We start from the raw sequence: 18236 nt of genomic DNA on the forward strand, positions 1-18236 counted from the left end.
TTGGGGCACATTCTGTGGATGGACGCATCATTGTGTGTGTGGTGTGTGGTGTGTGTGTTGTGTGTGTGTTGTGTGTGTGTTGTGTGTGTGTGTGTGTGTGTGTGTGTGTGTGTAATCTTATTTTACTTTTCTATAGCCTTTCTTTAGTAATGTACTCGATTAGTGTGTGCATTTCTTAATCATTGTGTAGTTGGAACAATAATGATTTCCGTTTAAAGTACTAATAAACACTTTCATTTACCCAATACGAATCCAAAATAATCTGTAGTATTTTATTTTGTGAGCACTCTGTGGTGATCAAGTGAGCAGGCTGCAATACCAAAGCATTCTGGGACTTCGGGTGGGTCAAATATTGAGGGTGCTCGAGCACCCACAGCACCCACGGAGTCGGCGCCTATGCCTCCATGTCCAGCAATTCTTCCCTCCCCTCCATGTCCAGCAATTCTCCTCTTTCCTGCCATCCGTGTCCTGCAATTCTCTCCTCTATTGTCCTCCCATCCCATCCATTCTCCTCTGCCCTGCCCTCCCCTTCCTCCCTCCCTCCCTCCCCTTGCGATTCTCTCCTCCCCTCGATTTGTACTTGAATGTTCTCTGGCTGGCTGGCGCTGGCTTCCCTTCCTTCTCAGTGTTCCGCCCTCTGACGCCATTACGTTTTGACGCGAGGGTGGGGCAATGAGTGGTTATGGATGTTACGAACCCAGGCATCCAGACGTAGAACGTTGGAGGTACAAATTATTATATAGGATGTTTATTTTTTGAGATAAGTTATGTATTACGATTGTTTATGTTTGTAACCCACTTTGAAAAGTGATTCAATAGTTGAAGACGTGACAAAACAACCTTAAGGTTTTGATATGAGAGCAACAGTTTGAGTTGGAGTATAGGGTAATAATATGGTTTAAAAAAAAAAAAAAGGGCAACCTAGAGTAGTAGATCTAATGAGTACGAGTATATATTTTGAAAGGGATCCAATATCAGGAGATGGGTACCTTAATCATACTTGTTTGCGTTGTAGAGTAAGTTAACAGAGGTATTTTGAATTAACTGCAGCCTCTTAATATTTTAAAGAAGTAAGCCCTGGAAAATGAAATTACAATCATCTAACCGTGAAAGTACCAGACAGTGAAGAAGCAAACAGAGCATACGCCAATTCTTTCCCCTCATCTAGCACTATTGTCCTACTCTATGTAACTATGTCATCTATGTGATACCTTGTTCCATACTTTGTACCACACTTTGTAAGCCGCACTGAACCTGCTATCGAGCGGGAAAGAGCGGGGTATAAATGCCACAAATAAATAAATTTTGGTCCAAAAGAGAACGAATGTTCCTGAGTTATTTTAGCACAAAAATTATCTTTCCCCTCCACTCACACCTGCCCCAATGGTACCAAGGTAATTTGTGACTTGTCTCCCTGCACTGACATTACTTTTCCCTCCTGAGTAATGGTCCACCACTAACCATTTACTGTCCTCCTCTAACATGTGATGCACCTATAATCACGTACCTCATCTGACCCATATAATGTTACATTCATGGTCCACCAGTAATCCAATGAAATCTTCATCCCGATAGAGAGAGACCTGCAGAAAATAAGTGCAGAGACTTTCAGACAAAACACAAAAACAAAAGCAAACACAATGCATTGTCCTAACGTTAGTCATACCCTATGATCCAGTACTTAGGATCACCCATGCCCCCTCTGAGCCAGAAAAATTGGCTAAATTGACTAGGCGGAAGGGAAGCCTGAAAGGGTGAATCTTAGTTTTGGTCATTAGCATATTCCTTTAACAATTGCGGCTCATGAGCGGTGCCGGTCAAAATGGTAGCGACTAATAAAGAACAAAACTACAGATCATACACATAACATAAGCATGGATTTAGTGAAAGGAAATCTTGCCTCACCATACATTTCTTTGAAGGAGTGATCAAACATGTGGATAAAGGTGTGTCAATATTGTGTATCTGGATTTTCAAAAGGCATTTGACAAAGTACCTAATGAAAGACTCCAAAGGAAATTGGAAAGTCATGGGGACAGGAGGTAGTATTCTACTGTGGATTAAAAACTGGTTAAAAGAAAACAGAGAGTAGGGTTAAATGGTCAGTATTCTCAACAGAGAAGGGTAGATAATGGGGTTCCACAGGGGCCTGTACTGGGACCGCTGCTTTTTAACATATTTATAAATGATCTAGATATGGGAATAACTAGTAAAGTAATTATATTTGCTGACGACACAAAGTTATTCAAAGTTGTTAAATTGCAAAAGGACATTCCGAGACTGGTAGACTTGGCATTCATTCAAATGGCAGATGACATTTAATGTGAGCAAGTGCAAAGTGATGTATGTGGGAAAGAGGAACCCGAACTATAGCTATGTGATGCAAGGTTCCACATTAGGACCAGGAAAAGGATCTAGGCATCATTGTTGATGGCACGTTGAAACCCTCTGCTCAGTATGCAGCAGCAGCAGCTAAGAAAACAAATAGAATGTTAGGTATTTATAACTTGCTCAGCAGTTGACAGTGATAATTTGCAATCTTTAAAATCTGTTTGCTCTTTATTTAAAGTCACCTAGGGGTTCATTTTCAAAAAAAAAAAAAACCTTAGACTTACAAAGTTCCATAGGTTACTATCAGGCTCATTTTCGAAAGAGATGGACATCCAAAAAGTGACATAAATCAGCATTTAGACATCCATCTCCCAGAAACGTCCAAATCACTATAAATCAAAACCCAATTTTGGACGTCTTTCTCTGAAATCTGTCAGAAGGACGTCCAAATCTCAAGGGGGCGTATCAGGGGCATGTTCAAGGCGAGACTTGGGTGGTTCCTAAGACTTGGACGTCTTTGAGCCATAATGGAAAAAGCAAAGACGTCCAGGACTAAAACTTCAACGTTTTCAGCTAGACCTGTATTTATTACAAATAAGGAAGAAAAAGGTGCCCCAAATGACCAGATGACCACTGGAGGGAATCAGGGATGACCTCCCCTGACTCCCCCAGTGGTCACTAACCCCCTCCCAACCCCCAAAATTGTGATGAACATTACTTGCCAGCCTCTATGTCAGCCTCAGATGTCATACTCAGGTCCATTACAGCAGCATGCAGGTCCCTGGAGTAGTTTAGTAGTAGATGCAGTGCACTTCAGACAGGTAGACCCAGGCCCATATCCCCACTACCTTTTACACTTCTGGAAGAAACTGCAAGCCCTCCAAAACCCAACAAACCCTCTGTACCCATATATAGGTGTCCCCTTCACCCATAAGGGCTATGGTAGTGGTGTACAGTTGGGAGTAGTTGGTTTTGGGCAGCTCAGCACACAAGATAAGAGACCAATGGTCAGATGTGTACCTGGGAGCTTTTTATGAAGTCCACTGCAGTGCTCCCTAGGGTGCCCGATTGCTATCCTGGGATGTCAGGGGGACCAGTCTACTACAAATGCTGGCTCCTCCCACATGCAAATAGCTTGACCTTAGATGTTTTAGACTTGGACATTTCTGTTTTTGAAAATGGCCGAAAATCTAAGACATCCAAAAATCACAAAACGTACAAATCGCAGGACAACCATGGTATTTTCGAACACAAAAAATGGACGGCCATCTTTTTCAAAAATTACCTTCTCCCCGCTTCGGAATTTGGACGTCTTTGTAAAACGTCCAAATTCACACTTACCAGCTTATTTTCGAAAGTTATCACCGGCCATTTCCCGACATAAATCGGGAGATGGCCTGCGATTTCGGAAAAGCGGTGAAATCGGTATAATGGAAAGCGGCATTTTTGACAGCATCGCCACTTTCCCGTTGCTTCGCCGGCGAAAGATCAAGGGGGCGTGTCGGTAGATTAGCGAAGGTGGGACATGGGCGGCCTTGGGCGTGGCTTTCGCCAATAATGGAAAAAAAAAAAGCGGCGTTAAGCAGTATTTCGCCAGCTTTACTTGGTCCTTTTATTTTCACGACCAAGCCTCAAAAAGGTGCCCCAACTGACCAAATGACCACTGGAGGGAATCGGCGATGACCTCCCCATACTCCCCCAGTGGTCACCAACCCCCTTCCAAACTAAAAAAATAAAACTAAAAACCTTTTTTGCCAGCCTCAAATGCAGTACCCACCTCCATGACAGCAGAATGTGTTGTATCCTCCGACAGCCTTTCCCTGGTTGCGATGTGGCTCTCGGGTGAGTGCGACACCTTTTCTGTTAGGTGCACTGCAGAGTCACATTACCAATGCATTGTGTTGGGTGTAGGGTACTGAGCTCTACTCCTATGGTGCTTTTCCCCCCTGCCTACCGGGTCAGAGTGTGCCCTGTTTTGTTTCCTGTTGTAGTCCATGCGGAAGTGGCCATTTTTGTAAGCCAGTTTTAGTTCCCTTTCCTGTGTTACCCACGTTAGAGAACGTAGTTCTTACTTTGCATGGTGCTGAAAGAGGGCATTGTACACCATTGTGCCAGCTCTGACCTACTGCTAATCTTAGTACCAGGGGACTCTTTGCCAGTGGGGCACAACCTCTGATCTGCAGTTAACTGTGAGTAAACATGGTTATTTCAAGAAAGGACTTTTTCAGAGAGATTAGTCTTCAGGTGTGAACTGGTGTGCCAAAGTTGTACAACAGCAATAAGTCCTAGAGGCTGTATGCAGGTCCCTGGAACAAATTTAGTGGGTGCAGTACATTTGTGGGTAGTGGGTTTGGGGGGCTCAGCTCCCAAAGTAAGGGAGCTATGCACGAGGGAGCTTTTCTGAAGTCCACCGCAGTGACCCCTAGGGTGGCTGGTTGGTGTCCTGGCATGTCAGGGGGGCCAGTGCACTAAAAATGCTGGCTCCTCCCACGGCCAAATGCCTTGAATTTGGCCGGGGTTTGAGATGGCCGACATAACTTTCCATTATCGCTAAAAAACGAAGCTGGCCATCTCAAACCTCGGCCAAATTCAAGGCATTTGGCTGGCCAGAACCGTATTGTCGAAACAAAAGATGGCCGGCCATCTTTTTTGAAAATACGGGTCTGGCCAGCTGTTTGTGGCGCCGCAAAAATACATCGCCAGCGCCGTTCGATTATGCCCCTCTTAGTTTCTTTCGAAAATGCCCCTCCACGTAACTTTGTAAGTCTAAGTGCTTTGGAAATACGTTTCCTAATCTACAATGGTTTCTATTGTAACCTCGCTATCAGGGTGTCCTATCTTTCATGTTTTGGTGATATTGTTTAATGATACTGTGCTTTGAACCATGCACTTTTGAGCAACTGTCAGCTTTCTCCCAGTTTCTAGCTCAAAAGCTGCTCTATCACCTTTTTAAAAGCTGATGCCAGCAGCCTGGTTCCACCCTGACCAAGGTGGAGCACATCCTTGCGGAATAGGCTCCCCCTTTCTAAAAAATAAAAATATAAGAATAGCCATATTGGGTCAAACCAACAGTCCATCTAGCCAAGAATCCTGCTTCCAACAGTTGCCAATCCAGGTCACAAGTACCTGGCAGAAACAGAAATAGTAGCAACATTTTATGCTACCAATCCCAGGACAAGCAGTGGCTTCCTCCATGTCCATCTGAATAACATAGTATGGACATTTCCTCCAGGAACTTGTCCAAACCTTTTTTTTTAAGCCCAGCTACACTAACTGTTGTTACCACATCCTCTAGCAACGAGTTTCAGAACTTAACTATTCTTTAAGTGAAAAAATATTTTCTCCTATTTATTTTAAAAGTTATTTCCATGTAATTTCATCGAGTATCCCCTGGCCTTTGTAGTTTTTTGAAAGAGTGAAAAATCGATTCACTTTTACCCATTCTACGTGACTCAGGATTAAGAACATAAGAGTAGCCACACTGGGTCAGACCAATGGTCCATCTAGCCCAGTATCCTGTTTCCAAACAGTTGCCAAGCTAGGTTACAAGGACCCGGCAGAAACCCAGATTTGTAGACTTCACTCATTTCCCACCTCAGCCACCTCTTTAGCCTTTCCTCATATGGTACGAGTTCCACCCCCTTTGTCATTTTGGTCGCTCTTCTTTGAAATGTTTCTAATTCCAAACCTTTTCTAACAGCCTCAGAACCTGAGGAACTGGGCTCAATTCCCTGCAGCTCCTTGTGACTCCGGGCAAGTCACTTAACCCTCCATTACCTCAGGTACAAAATAAGTATCCGTATATAATATGTAAACTGCTTTGATTGTAAACACAAAGGCGGTATATCAAGTACCTTCCCTTTTCTCATATATCTTTTTAGAGATACGGCTACCAGAAATGAACTTAATACTCAAGGTGAAGACGTACCATGAAGCAATACAAAGGCATTATAATATTCTTGGTCTTATTTAGCATCCCTTTCCTAATAATTCCTAGCATCCTGTTTGCTTTTTTTGGCTGCCGCCACACATTGGGGAAAAAACTGCAGAGTATTGTCTACAATGACACCTAGATCTTTTCCTTGATTGCTGACTCCTAAGGTGGACCCAGAATCAGATAACTATGATTTGGATTGTTCTTCCCAAAGTGCATCACTTTGCATTTGACCACATTAAATTTCATCTGCCATTTGGATGCCCAGTCTTTCAGTTTCCTAAGATCTTCATGAAATTTTTTTTCACAGTCCGCATGTGTTTTCACAGCTTTGAAGAGTGGTGTGTCATCTGCAAATTTAATCAACTCACTCGTCATTCCAATTTCCAGATCACTTATAAAAATGTTAAAATAGCATCGGTCCCAGTACAGATCCCAGCGGCACTCCACTATCCACCTTCCACCATAGAGAAAAATGGCCATTTAACTCTACCCTCTGTTTTCCATCCAATAACCAATTACTAATCCACAGAAACACAATCAGGCTTATTTTCGAAAGAGAAGGGCGCCTATCTTTCGACACAAATTGGGAGATGGGCGTCCTTCTCACAGGGTCGCCCAAATCGGGATAATCGAAAGCCGATTTTGGGCGTCCTCAACTGCTTTCCGTCGTGGGGACGACCAAAGTTCACGGGGGCGTGTCGGAAGCATAGCGAAGGCTGGACTGGGGCATGCCTAACACATGGGCGTCCTCAACCGATAATGGAAAAAAGGGCATCCCTGATGAGCACTTGGGTGACTTTACTTGGTCCGTTTTTTCTTGCGACCAAGCCTCAAAAAGGTGCCCGAACTGACCAGATGACCACCGGAGGGAATCAGGGATGACCTCCCCTTACTCCCCCAATGGTCACTAACCCCCTCCCACCCTAAAAAAAAAAACAGAACTTTTTAAATATTTTTTGCCAGCCTCAAATGTCATACCCAGCTCCCTGACAGCAGTTTTAGTGGGTGCAGAACACTTCTGGCAGGCGGACCCAGGCCCATCCCCCCCTACCTGTTACACTTGTGCTGGTAAATGGGAGCCCTTCAAAACCCACCAGAAACCCACTGTACCTATATGAAGGTGCCCCTCTTCACCCCTTAGGGCTATGGTAGTGTTGTACAGTTGTGGGTAGTGGGTTTAGGGGGGGGGTGTGGGGCTCAGCACACAAGGTAAGGGAGCTATGCAACTGGGAGCAATTTATGAAGTCCACTGCAGTGCCCCCTATGGTGCCCGGTTGGTGTCTTGGCATGTCAGGGGGACCAGTGCACTACGAATGCTGGCTGCTCCCACGACCAAATGGCTTGCAATTGGTCGTTTCTGAGATGGACGTCCTCGGTTTCCATTAGTGCCGAAAATCGGGGACGACCATCTCTAAGGTCAACCTAAATTTCGCGACTTGGGCGTCCCTGACCGTATTATCGAAACGAAAGATGGACGCCCATCTTGTTTCAAAAATACGGGTTTCCCCGCCCCTTCGCCGGGACGTCCTAAGAGAACTTCCTCAGGAAAACTTGGGCGCCCCTTTTGATTATGCCCCTCCACGCCTCCTATCCCATGACTTTTTAATTTTCTCAACTCTCTCATGAGGAACTTTGTCAAAAGCTTTCTGAAAATCTAGATACACTACATCAAATCAGATCACCTTTACCCACGTGTTTATTCATGACTTCAAAGAAATGAAGTAAATTGTAGAGGCAAGACTTACATTGGCTGAACTGCTGACTCTGTCCAATTAAACCATGTTTACCTACATGCTCCATAATTTTATTCTTTATAATAGTCTCCACTATTTTGCCCAGCACAGAAGTCAGGCATACTGGTCTGTTATTTCCTGGATCACCCCTGGAATCTTTATTAAAAAAAAAAAAAAAAATCAGCATTACATTGGCCACTCTCCAATCTTCAGTTACTATGGCCGATTTTTATGACAGGTTACAGATCACTCACAGCAGTTTGAGTTCTTTCGGTATCCTGGTATGTATGCCATCCAGTCCAGATGATTTTAATTTGTCAATATGGCTCAATACATCTTCCAGGCTCACCAAGTTTTCTTTCAGTTTCTGTACATCTTCTACCTGTACCAGAAATGGTTTTCAAGGGTGAACTCTTACATCTTCTTCTATAAAGACAGAAGCTAAGAATTCATTTAATCTATCCACTATGGCCTTGTCCTCCCTGAATGCCCCTTTTGCTCCCTCATGATTTAATGGTACTACGGATTCCCTTACAGGCTTTCTGCTTCTGATGTGCCTTAAAAAGATGTCACTATGAGTTTTTATAGAAACATGACGGCAGATAAGGGCCACATGGCCCATCCAGTCTGCCCATCCTCTGTAACCCCCTAACTTCCTTTTCCTAAGCGATCCCACATGCTTATCCCATGCCTTTTTACATTTTGGAATAGTTCTCAACTCCACAACCTCCACCAGGAGGCCATTCCACGCTTCCACCACCCTTTCTGTGAAATAGTACTTCCTTAGATTACTCCTAACCAGGGGTGTGCTGGTAAATTTTTAACAACAGGCTCTTTCTCCGGACGTAGCCAGCTCTGCAGTTGGAAGGGCCAGGGGTGGGGTGGGGGGAGCAACACTTGCTTGTCTCCCCCTCCCTTCGTGCGGGCACGCTAGGCATACCTTTGCTGGCAGCCAATAAATGGACTGCCACCACTCCTAACGTCTTGCTCTGAGCAGCATGCTGGAACTTCTCTCACATGCTCGAGAAGTCCCAGCCTGCTGCCCAGAGCTGGAAACAAGGAGCGGGGAGCAGCAGTAGTCTATTTACTTGGCTGGCAGGGCTCAGCATCCCCACCAGCAAAGTAAAAGATAATTCAGCAGGGGGCCCAAGCCCACATTTTGGGAGCCAGTTGTTAAAGTAGCCATGGAGGGCCCTACTTTAACAACCGGCTCCCAAAGTTCTTAAAAACTTAACAACCGGCTCTTGCGAGCCTGTGAGAGCCTGCTCCAGCACACCACTGCTCCTAACCCTATTCCCTCTTAATTTTGTCATATGGACCCTCATTCCAGAGCTCTCCATTTGAAAAAGGCTCTCTTCCTGTACATAAATGCCCTTGAGAAAACGTCTCTATCATGTCTCCTCTCTCTCTCCTCTCTTCCAGCGTATACATGTTGAGGTTCATAAGCCTGTCCCTATAATTTTTACATTCAAGACCGCTTACTAATTTTGTAGCCGCCTTCTGGACCAACTCCATCCCGTTTACATCTTTCCTTAGGTGCGGTCTCCAGAACTGCACGCAATACTCCAAATGGGGCCTCACCAGAGACTTATACAATGGCGCTATCACCTCCTTTTACCTGCTGGTCATGCCTCTCTTTATGTATCCAAGCATCCCTTCTGGCTTTGACCGTCACTTTTTCTACCTGTTTGGAAGCTTTAAGGTCATCAGACACAATCACCCCCAAGTCCTGCTCTTCCTTTGTACACTGAAGTACTTCACCCCCTATACTGTACCGTTCCCTTGGATTCTTGTGACCCAAGTACATGACCCTGCATTTTTTGGGATTAAACCTTAGTTGACAAATATCGGTCCATTCCCCCAGCTTTGCTAGGTCCCTCCTCATGTTATTCAGCCCTCCAGGGTGTCCATCCTGTTGCAGAGTTTAGTATAATCCGCAAAGAGATAAACCTTACTAGACAGCCCTTCTGCAATATCGCTCACAAAGATGTTAAAAAGAGTTGGCCCTAGGACCGATCTTTGCGGTACTCACTGACGACATCCTTTTCTTCAAAGAAAGCTCCATTTACCACTTCCCTCCGTCTCCCACCATTCAACCAATTTTCAACCCAATCAGTTACTCTAGGTCCCATCCAGAGGGCACTCAATTTATTTATCATTCGCCTTTGCAGAACCAGTCAAAGGCTTTGCTGAAATCCAAGTACACCACATCAAGCACACCTCCCACATCCAACGGTTTGGTCACCCAGTCGAAGAAGACAGTCAGATTTGTCTGACACGACCTGCCACTAGTGAAGCCATGCTGCCTCGGGTCCCGCTTTCCATTTAGTTCAAGAAATCTCACAATCCTCCTCTTTACTCACCACCGAGGTCAGACTGACAAGTCTGTAGTTCCCAACCTGCTCCTCACTTCCACTCTTGTGCAAAGGAACCACATCCACCCTTGTCCAGTCCACCGGGACCACTCCAATTTCTAAGGAAGCATTGAAGAGGTCCGTCAGCGGAGTCGACAGAACTTCCCAGAGTTCCTTAAGCACCTTCAGGTGTATCCCATCTGGCCCCACCGCTATGTCTACTTTTAGTTTGGCAAGCTCCTCACGAACACAGTCCTCCGTAAATGGGTCTTGGTCTACCATCCATCCATCCCCTTTAGCCTTTGTTTTCTGCAGCCCTACCCCCAGGCTTCCATCCGTGAAAACAGAGCTAAAATAATTAAGCAGTTCAGCTTTATCGTTATCTTCCACATATTTCTCTCCCTCAGCTTTGAGCCTCACAATGCTATTATGGCACTTCCTCTTGTCACTTACACATCTGAAAAAGGTCTTATCCCCCCATTTTACCATATTAGCTATCTTTTCCTCTATTTGCCGCTTCACTTTTCTGATAGCTTTTCCAGTTTCTCTTCGCTTATTCAAGTATTCTCTCCTGTCTTCATCTTTCTGAGTCGTCTTATAACGTGTGAAGGCTAGCCTCCTTTCCCTTATCTTTTCAGCTACTACGTTCGAGTACCAGAGAGGCCTTTTTTTCATCTTACTTTTATGTAATTTTCTAACATAAAGGTTAGTTGCCTTTAATATAGCTCCTTTCAGTCTTGTCCATTGCTGTTCTACCGCCTTCATCTGTTCCAATCCCGCTAACTGTTCCATGAGAAATTCCCCCATCTTGACAAAGTTAGTTCCTTTGAAATCCAGGACCTTCAATCTCGAATGAGCCCTCTCTTCTGTTTTAATATTGAACCATACGATGATCACTAGATGCCAAATGGTCTGCCACCTTGATGTCAGAAACGTTCTCTCCATTCATAAGCACCAGGTCGAGAATAGCTCCATGCTGTTACCCACTGCTGGAACAATTCTTCCTGTAAGAAATCTAAGATCTCTCTGCTTCTAGTCGGCTCCGCAGCCAAGGTAAGTCTCCGCAGCAAGTTTTTCTTCATATTCTCTTTTAGCCTTCTTTATCAATGCTTTGCATCTAGCTTGACAGTGTTTATGCCACTTCTTATTTTATTTGGATTCTTTTTCCATTCTTTGAAGGATGCTCTTTTGGTTTTAATAGCCTCTTTCATTTAAACCTTTTAACCATACTGCTTGTCGTTTGCTCTTTTTTCCACCTTTAATACGTGGAATACATCTGATATGGGCTTCCACAATGGTATTTTTAAACAACTTCCATTCCTGATTTAACCTTTGTGGCTGATCCCTGTAGTTTCTTTTTAACCTTTTTCCCTTATCTTGTCATAGTCACCCTTTCAAATATTAAAAGCTGCTACAGTAGATGTCCTTAGTGACTTCACACAGATATCAACTCAAATTTGATCATGTTATGATCACTGTTTCCCAGCAGATCCAACACTGCTACTTCTCGTACCATACCTGCATTCCACTAAGAACTATATCTATAATAGCTCCCTCTCTCATCAGTTCTTGGACCAGTTGCGCCAAGAAGCAGTCATCTAGGAATTGTACCTCCCTAGCACTCCCTGATGTAACATTTATCCAGTCAATATCAGGGTAATGGTGCTTAGTTCCTAGCAAATCTAAAACCCTCCTCCCTGCACCATCATCTCATCCACGCATTGATACTACAGAGCTCTGCCTGGCTCTTGGGTCCTGAGGTTCTGCGTTTTACCAAAGAGCCTAAATTTGGCTTCCAGAACCACTCTGACACATTTTCCTATGTCACTGGTACAGCGAAACACCATTTGTACATGGCCCATTATTGCACAGGTCCACATAATGCACGAGGCAACATGCCTCCCTGTTTTGTACACAGGGCTCGTTTATATTTGCTCCCTACTTCAAATTCTCCCTTTGATCCTGCCCTTGCGGAAGCAGAAAGTTAAGTTAGAAATGGGCAGGGCACAGCAGAGAGCATCTCCGAACTTGGATAGACAGCCGATGTGAATCACTTTGCTACCTAAAACCTGGGCAGAGAAAGTATTTAAGGTAGGGAGGGCAAGATGAGGGGGTGAGTCAGTCCACTCCTGCCACGGTGTTAGTTAAAAAAATGGCACTCTCAGGCTTTGTACTGCAGACCGTGGTCTGCCATTTGAGTAGGCCTGATGATTCATTTATATATGCCTTGATGGTATGCAGTTCAAGGTCCTTGCCTCCAAAGTACCATGTACCATCAGTCCTCCACTATAACCACATGTACCAAGACAGCAAATTCTTCCCCAGCACTGTCTAAAATTTTATCTAGATGATGTGTGAGGTCCGCCACCTTCGCACCAGGCAGGCAAGTGACCAAGCAATCGTCACATCCACCAGCCATCCAGTTATCTACTTGTCTAATGATCAAATCTCCAACTACAGTGGCTGTCCCAATCCTTCCCTCCTGGGCATAAGCCCCTGGAATGGAGACACATTTGCAGTATGACAGAATATTGCATCCCCTGGAGGGCAAATCCTGGCTACAGGTCACTTCCTACCTCTCCACAGTGATGCTGTCCCTTCAGGAGATATTTCTCCTCCATGGCAGCACAGAGGTTGACAGACTGGAGGTGGGACTTTTCTCCTATGTCCCTGTAGGCCTCTTCTACAAACCTCTCTGTCTGCCTCAGCTCCTCCAAGTTTGTTATTCTAGCCTCCAGAGATCGGACCTGTTCTCCGAGTGCTAGGAGCTCTTTGCACCAAGTACACACATATGACTTCTCATCAACTGGGAGATAATCAAACATGTGACACTCAGAGCAAAAACTAGATAGCCCCCATTTTGCTGCTGGACTGCTGCCTGAATTTTACTATTGGTAGTTTCTTAATTAATGCCTAATGGAACTGGAATATGTAAACTAAAGTCCCATGAGACTGCTAGTTAAATGCTATGCTAATATTTAGTTTTTATTATTATTTTATGTTATTAGTAGGTTCCCCCTCTATAGATCTAAGTAGAATATATTTCTAACACCTAATTACTGGCCGACAGAAATTCCCTAATTAAATGTGTAGCCTCCTAATTGGTTCAAGGGCCTATATAATCAGAGATTAGGCCAGGGGTAGGCAGGAATTAAAGTCTAAATTGAGGTGTCCTCTGTCTACATAGACTATATACTGATACTATAGTAACTGTAAAATAGCCCCCTTAAATGCTAGCCTATGGAACTGTAACAGATACTTTATATGCTAAGAAACACTATTCCTTAAACTTCTTTGCTAAGTGAGCAGAGTAACTTAAAATAAAGTCCCTGATTTTATCTCTTTAATTCTAAGTCTACCTTTCCCCAAGTTTAAAAACAATTTCCCAGCAAATGAAGATCTCTCCCTCTCTAGAAATCTTCTCACAGCACCTCTTCTGGACTAAGGGGAACTCAACCCCACCTTATTATGTGTTTGTGCTTCCTTGGTGATTCACACTGCAATCAGTGTGCTAATAGGGCCCTTTGAACTTTTTTCTTTAATCAGTCATTGTGGACACAGACTGGTGGCATACAGCAAAGGGGTTAATAGAGGGACTGTTGGGAATATGATGACACTGCTAACCTGCATCTTGCTAATGACATGACACTGCATACGAAGATATCTGTTGTCTCTTATTTGGTCACTTTGGAGCCAAAGTGGCCCTCACTTAAAAATGTTAGTGAAGACTAATGTTCTAGAGATATGCAAATGATCCAGATACCCACCGGCAGAATCTCCCAGCACCTTCAATGTGAATTCTCATCATTCTCCTCTCTTGTGCACCTGCCAGGGAATAATAAATGGCAGCCACCAAAGGTACAGTGGATACAACGCCCACAGCCAGCATCTTCACTATCCGCCGATTCCATAGAGAGCTGCAAGACATGGAAAAACACAGTCATGGAACTGGAGGAAGGACTCAGCTAGTCACATCACACCATCAACACTGAACCAAGACATGCACAAATAGGTGAACCAGTCTATGACCCTTAGAAGAATAAGAGACTGTGGCAACGGCTCCTTTGGGCACTCCACACAAAACAACTACCCTCTCCAGTGACACTATCATCAGCATGTGATTCTAATAATAATAACAACAACAATAATAATAATAATAATATCTAACACTACTGGGCATAGAGGTACAAAATAACCCTTCCCCACAGAGTTTACAATCTAAGTGGGTGCCTGAGACAATAGAAGATAAATGACTTATTAAAATTCACAAAGTACATCAATGGCAGAGGCATGATCTGAACTCTGGCTTTCCAGGTTCTCAGTCCATTGCTCTAAGCACTAAGCCACTTCCTCTCTGCATTCTAATGATAGTGTCACTAAAGAGGAGCCTTTTCAAGTCTGGGAAGATGGCAGTGGACAGGAAGGCGTCAGTGATCTACAGAATGGCGTAAGACTGGGAACTTTGCAACCCCAAGTAGAGGAATAGGCCTGTGTGGATATTTAGGACTGGCTCACAGAAGGAAAGCGAGACCCCCTACAATGTGCAATGTCCCACAATTTAATAACAAAAGGCATCTATAGTGATCCCATCACTTACTGAAGGATAAGGAGAGGAGTGCTACGGACCTGCCCCTTACCAACGGGTAAAGAGCTGTCCCTTACAGGCGGGAGAAGAGAGGGGTGGCGCAGAACGTAACCCTTACTGATGGGTAAAGAAAGTGGTGCTGCAGGAGCTGTCCCTTGCTGGTGGGTGAAGAGAGGGATGGTGCAGAACCTGTCCCTTACTGGTGGGTAAAGAGAGGGGTGGTGCAGGAGTCGTCCCTTACTGGTGGATGAAAACAGAGTTGCCACAGGAGCTGTCACTTCCTGGTGGGTGGAGAGAGAGTTGCCGCAGGAGCTTAATAGATTTTGAAGAAAAAGGTAATGCAGGAGCTCTCCCTTATGGGAGGGTGAAGAGGGCAGCATCTACTACTACTACTACTACTACTAGCTGTCCCTTAATGGTGGGGGAAGAAAGGGGTGCAACAGGAGCTTTCCATTACTAGTGGGGGAAGAGAGGAGTGCTGCAGGAACTGTCCCTTATTGGTGGGTGAAGTAAGGGCTTCTGATGGACCTCTCTCTTACTGGTGGGAGAAGAGAGGGGTACTGCAGGAGCTGTCCCTTACTGGTGGGTGAAGACTGTTCACTTTCTGTCTTGCCTCTGAGACAGAAATAACCTTCTGGAGGAGTAAATCTTTACTTCCCAGGCAGAATTCCAGGCAAGAAAAACTCTGGCTACTAAATAAGTATTAGACATAATAAATGTTTATTCACATTGTCAAAGAAGTCAATCAGTAATTATTGAAATAGTAACAAATAAACTCCCAGTACAGTATAATATGTAGCAAATAAAAACAAAGCTTTCCCTGGTAGCTGTCAATATGTCCACCTGCTAGTGTAGGCACATTGGAGGCTCGCCATCCTCAGTTCTGTTTCCTCTTAAATACTTTTTCTTCCTTTCTTCATTATCTTAATTATAATTACCCTTCCTACCTAATGAATATGCATCTTTCCAGAATATTCTGTTTCCTGTTATGATGAATCATGTTCCATCAAATTCTATCATTTATTCCCTTATTATATTGGCAGTTAGTGCCTGTCATGCCTATAATCATACGTTTGCATTTGATATGGGTTGACCTATGTCCTTGGTAAGCACAGTCATCATACTAGCCCCCTCCACCCTCTTGCTTAGCTTAGTTTTACCCACACACCCACGTACTTCTCCTTCTGATTGGTTATCTGGATACTGCTCATGTCCTTAGTCATAGGAGCCTCTGGCTCTTAGTTGCTGACCAGCAACTTATCACAAGTTAGCATAGGTCAAATGTCAGACCACAGCCTTAGAAAGGTACTTTTCAGAAAAAGCACATTTATAAAAAATTCTCTTCCAACTCTTAAGTCTGCTCCCAGCTCAAGAAAAGCAAAATAGCTTATATTAAAATAAAAACTAGAAATATGTACGGTTTGCACCTTTTCATGAACTTTATGATATACAAGAGAGGGGTATCGCAGGAGCTGTCCCTTACTGGTGGGTGAAGACAGGGATACCGCAGGAGCTGTCTCTTACTGATGGGTGAAGATTGGGTACCATAGGAGTTGTCCCCTACTGGTGGGTGAAGAGAGGGGTGCCACAGGAGCTGTCCCTTGCTAGTGGGTAAAGACAGGGGTGCCGCAGGAGCTGTCCCTTACAGGTGGGTAAAGACAGGGGTGCCGCAGGAGCTGTCCCTTACAGGTGTGTGAAGACAGGGGTGCCGCAGGAGCTGTCCCTTACAGGTGTGTGAAGACAGGGGTGCCACAGGACCTGTCCCATACAGGTGGTTTAAAAGGGGAATGCTACAGGCGCGCTCCCTTACAAGTGGGCAAAGAGAAAGAGGTGCCACAGACCCTTACTGTAGGGTGAAGAGGGGGTGTTGAAAGAGCCGTCTCTTACTGGTGGATGAAGAGAAGGATGCCAATGGATGGGTGATGAAAGGAGTGCATGAGCTGTCCCATACTATCGGGAAATAGAGAGATCAAATAGCTTCCAGCTCTTTCTGACAGTTAAAGAAAGGAGTGTAAAAAGATCCATCACTTATCAGAAGGTGAGGAGAGCGGTGCCACTGATCCTCTAAATTAAAATCATATTATTGAGTAGTAAAAAACAGTTCAATCTTTTAATAACTAAGGAAGAAGGGAAAATTAAGTTCCTGCCTAATTGCTGATGGGGAGAAAGGTATGAGGTTCCCAAACATTAGTAACAGGTGAGGAAGGAGGTACAGGGGTCCCTTCTCTTAATAATAGAAGAGGGAGGAGCTACAGGGTCCTTTCTATTAACAGCAGGTGGGGGGGGGTCACTTGTTGCAGCCGACCTAGCAAAATGTCTCAGAGAGTGGCTCCAGGCTGCTCTCTCTAAATCTGCTTTAAACGTGCAGAATTTCTCTCTTGTTGGAGCTCTATTTTTGGATCTTGGGTTGCTAGCTACTCAGCAAATGGTTAATCGGGTGGTCTGAGACCCTCCTTGCACGAGATCTTCCAAGATGGCGACAGAATACATTAGCTCCACGGTAACACTGGATAACATAAGAACATAAGTGTTACCATACTGGGACAGACCGAAGGTCCATCAAGCCTAATATCCTGTTTCCAACAGTGGCCAATCCAGGTCACAAGTACCTGGCAATATCCCAGAACAGTAAAACCGATTTTATGCTACTTATCCTAGAATAAGCGGTGGATTTTTACACGTCCATCCCAGTAGAGGACAGCTACTGCAGTACCGCCCTCTTCACCCAGCAGTAAGAGATAGCTCCTGCGATACCCCTCTCTTCACCCATCAGTAAGGACAGCTCCTGTGGTACCCCTCTCTTCATACACAGCTAGTTTTACAACGTCTGCATTCCAAGAATATTTCTGGTGTGGTTAGGAGATGGATTTCCCCTTTTTTGAGTGAGAAGAGTTTTTGTGTTGTTCAAGGATTGAATAGATCCGAAACAATAGAATTAATGACGGGAGTGCCTCAAAGGTATGTTTTGTCAGCAATTGTTTTAAATATATTTCTTCTCCTGTGTTTTGCTGAAGGGATTGGGTCTTTTTTTTTTGTAGAATTTATGCTGATGATATGCAATTCTTTTTTAAATTGAGAATTCTCTTACAGAGAGCGTTCAACTTACATCTCTATTTAAAGACTATCAAGCAAATTGAGAGCAAATGGTCCCAGTTTAAACATTTCTAAAGTGATCTTGATGTCAAGCTCTCCTATGAATAATGTGCCGAAATCTGTTACAATAGACGGAGTAAAAAATTTTTATTTAGTAATACCATTCAATCCTTGGGAGTGATTTTAGACCCAGCCTTCAGAAT

The 18236-nt window shown here is 44.2% G+C and overlaps 1 protein-coding gene across 1 annotated transcript in view; it reads right to left on the bottom strand.

The window, feature by feature from the left end:
• ADCK5 (aarF domain containing kinase 5) overlaps positions 1 to 18236 on the bottom strand; it is a 186032-nt gene that overhangs the window by 146900 nt on the left and 20896 nt on the right. The window contains exons 3-4 of the mRNA XM_030220653.1: positions 14123 to 14272; positions 1508 to 1583 (exon numbers count right to left, since the gene is read on the bottom strand). Coding sequence (XP_030076513.1) covers positions 1508 to 1583; positions 14123 to 14272 — 226 coding nt within the window. The remainder of the gene's footprint in view (positions 1 to 1507; positions 1584 to 14122; positions 14273 to 18236) is intronic.

Source organism: Microcaecilia unicolor, chromosome 1 (assembly GCF_901765095.1).
Source record: "Microcaecilia unicolor chromosome 1, aMicUni1.1, whole genome shotgun sequence".
NCBI classification, from domain to species: domain Eukaryota; kingdom Metazoa; phylum Chordata; class Amphibia; order Gymnophiona; family Siphonopidae; genus Microcaecilia; species Microcaecilia unicolor.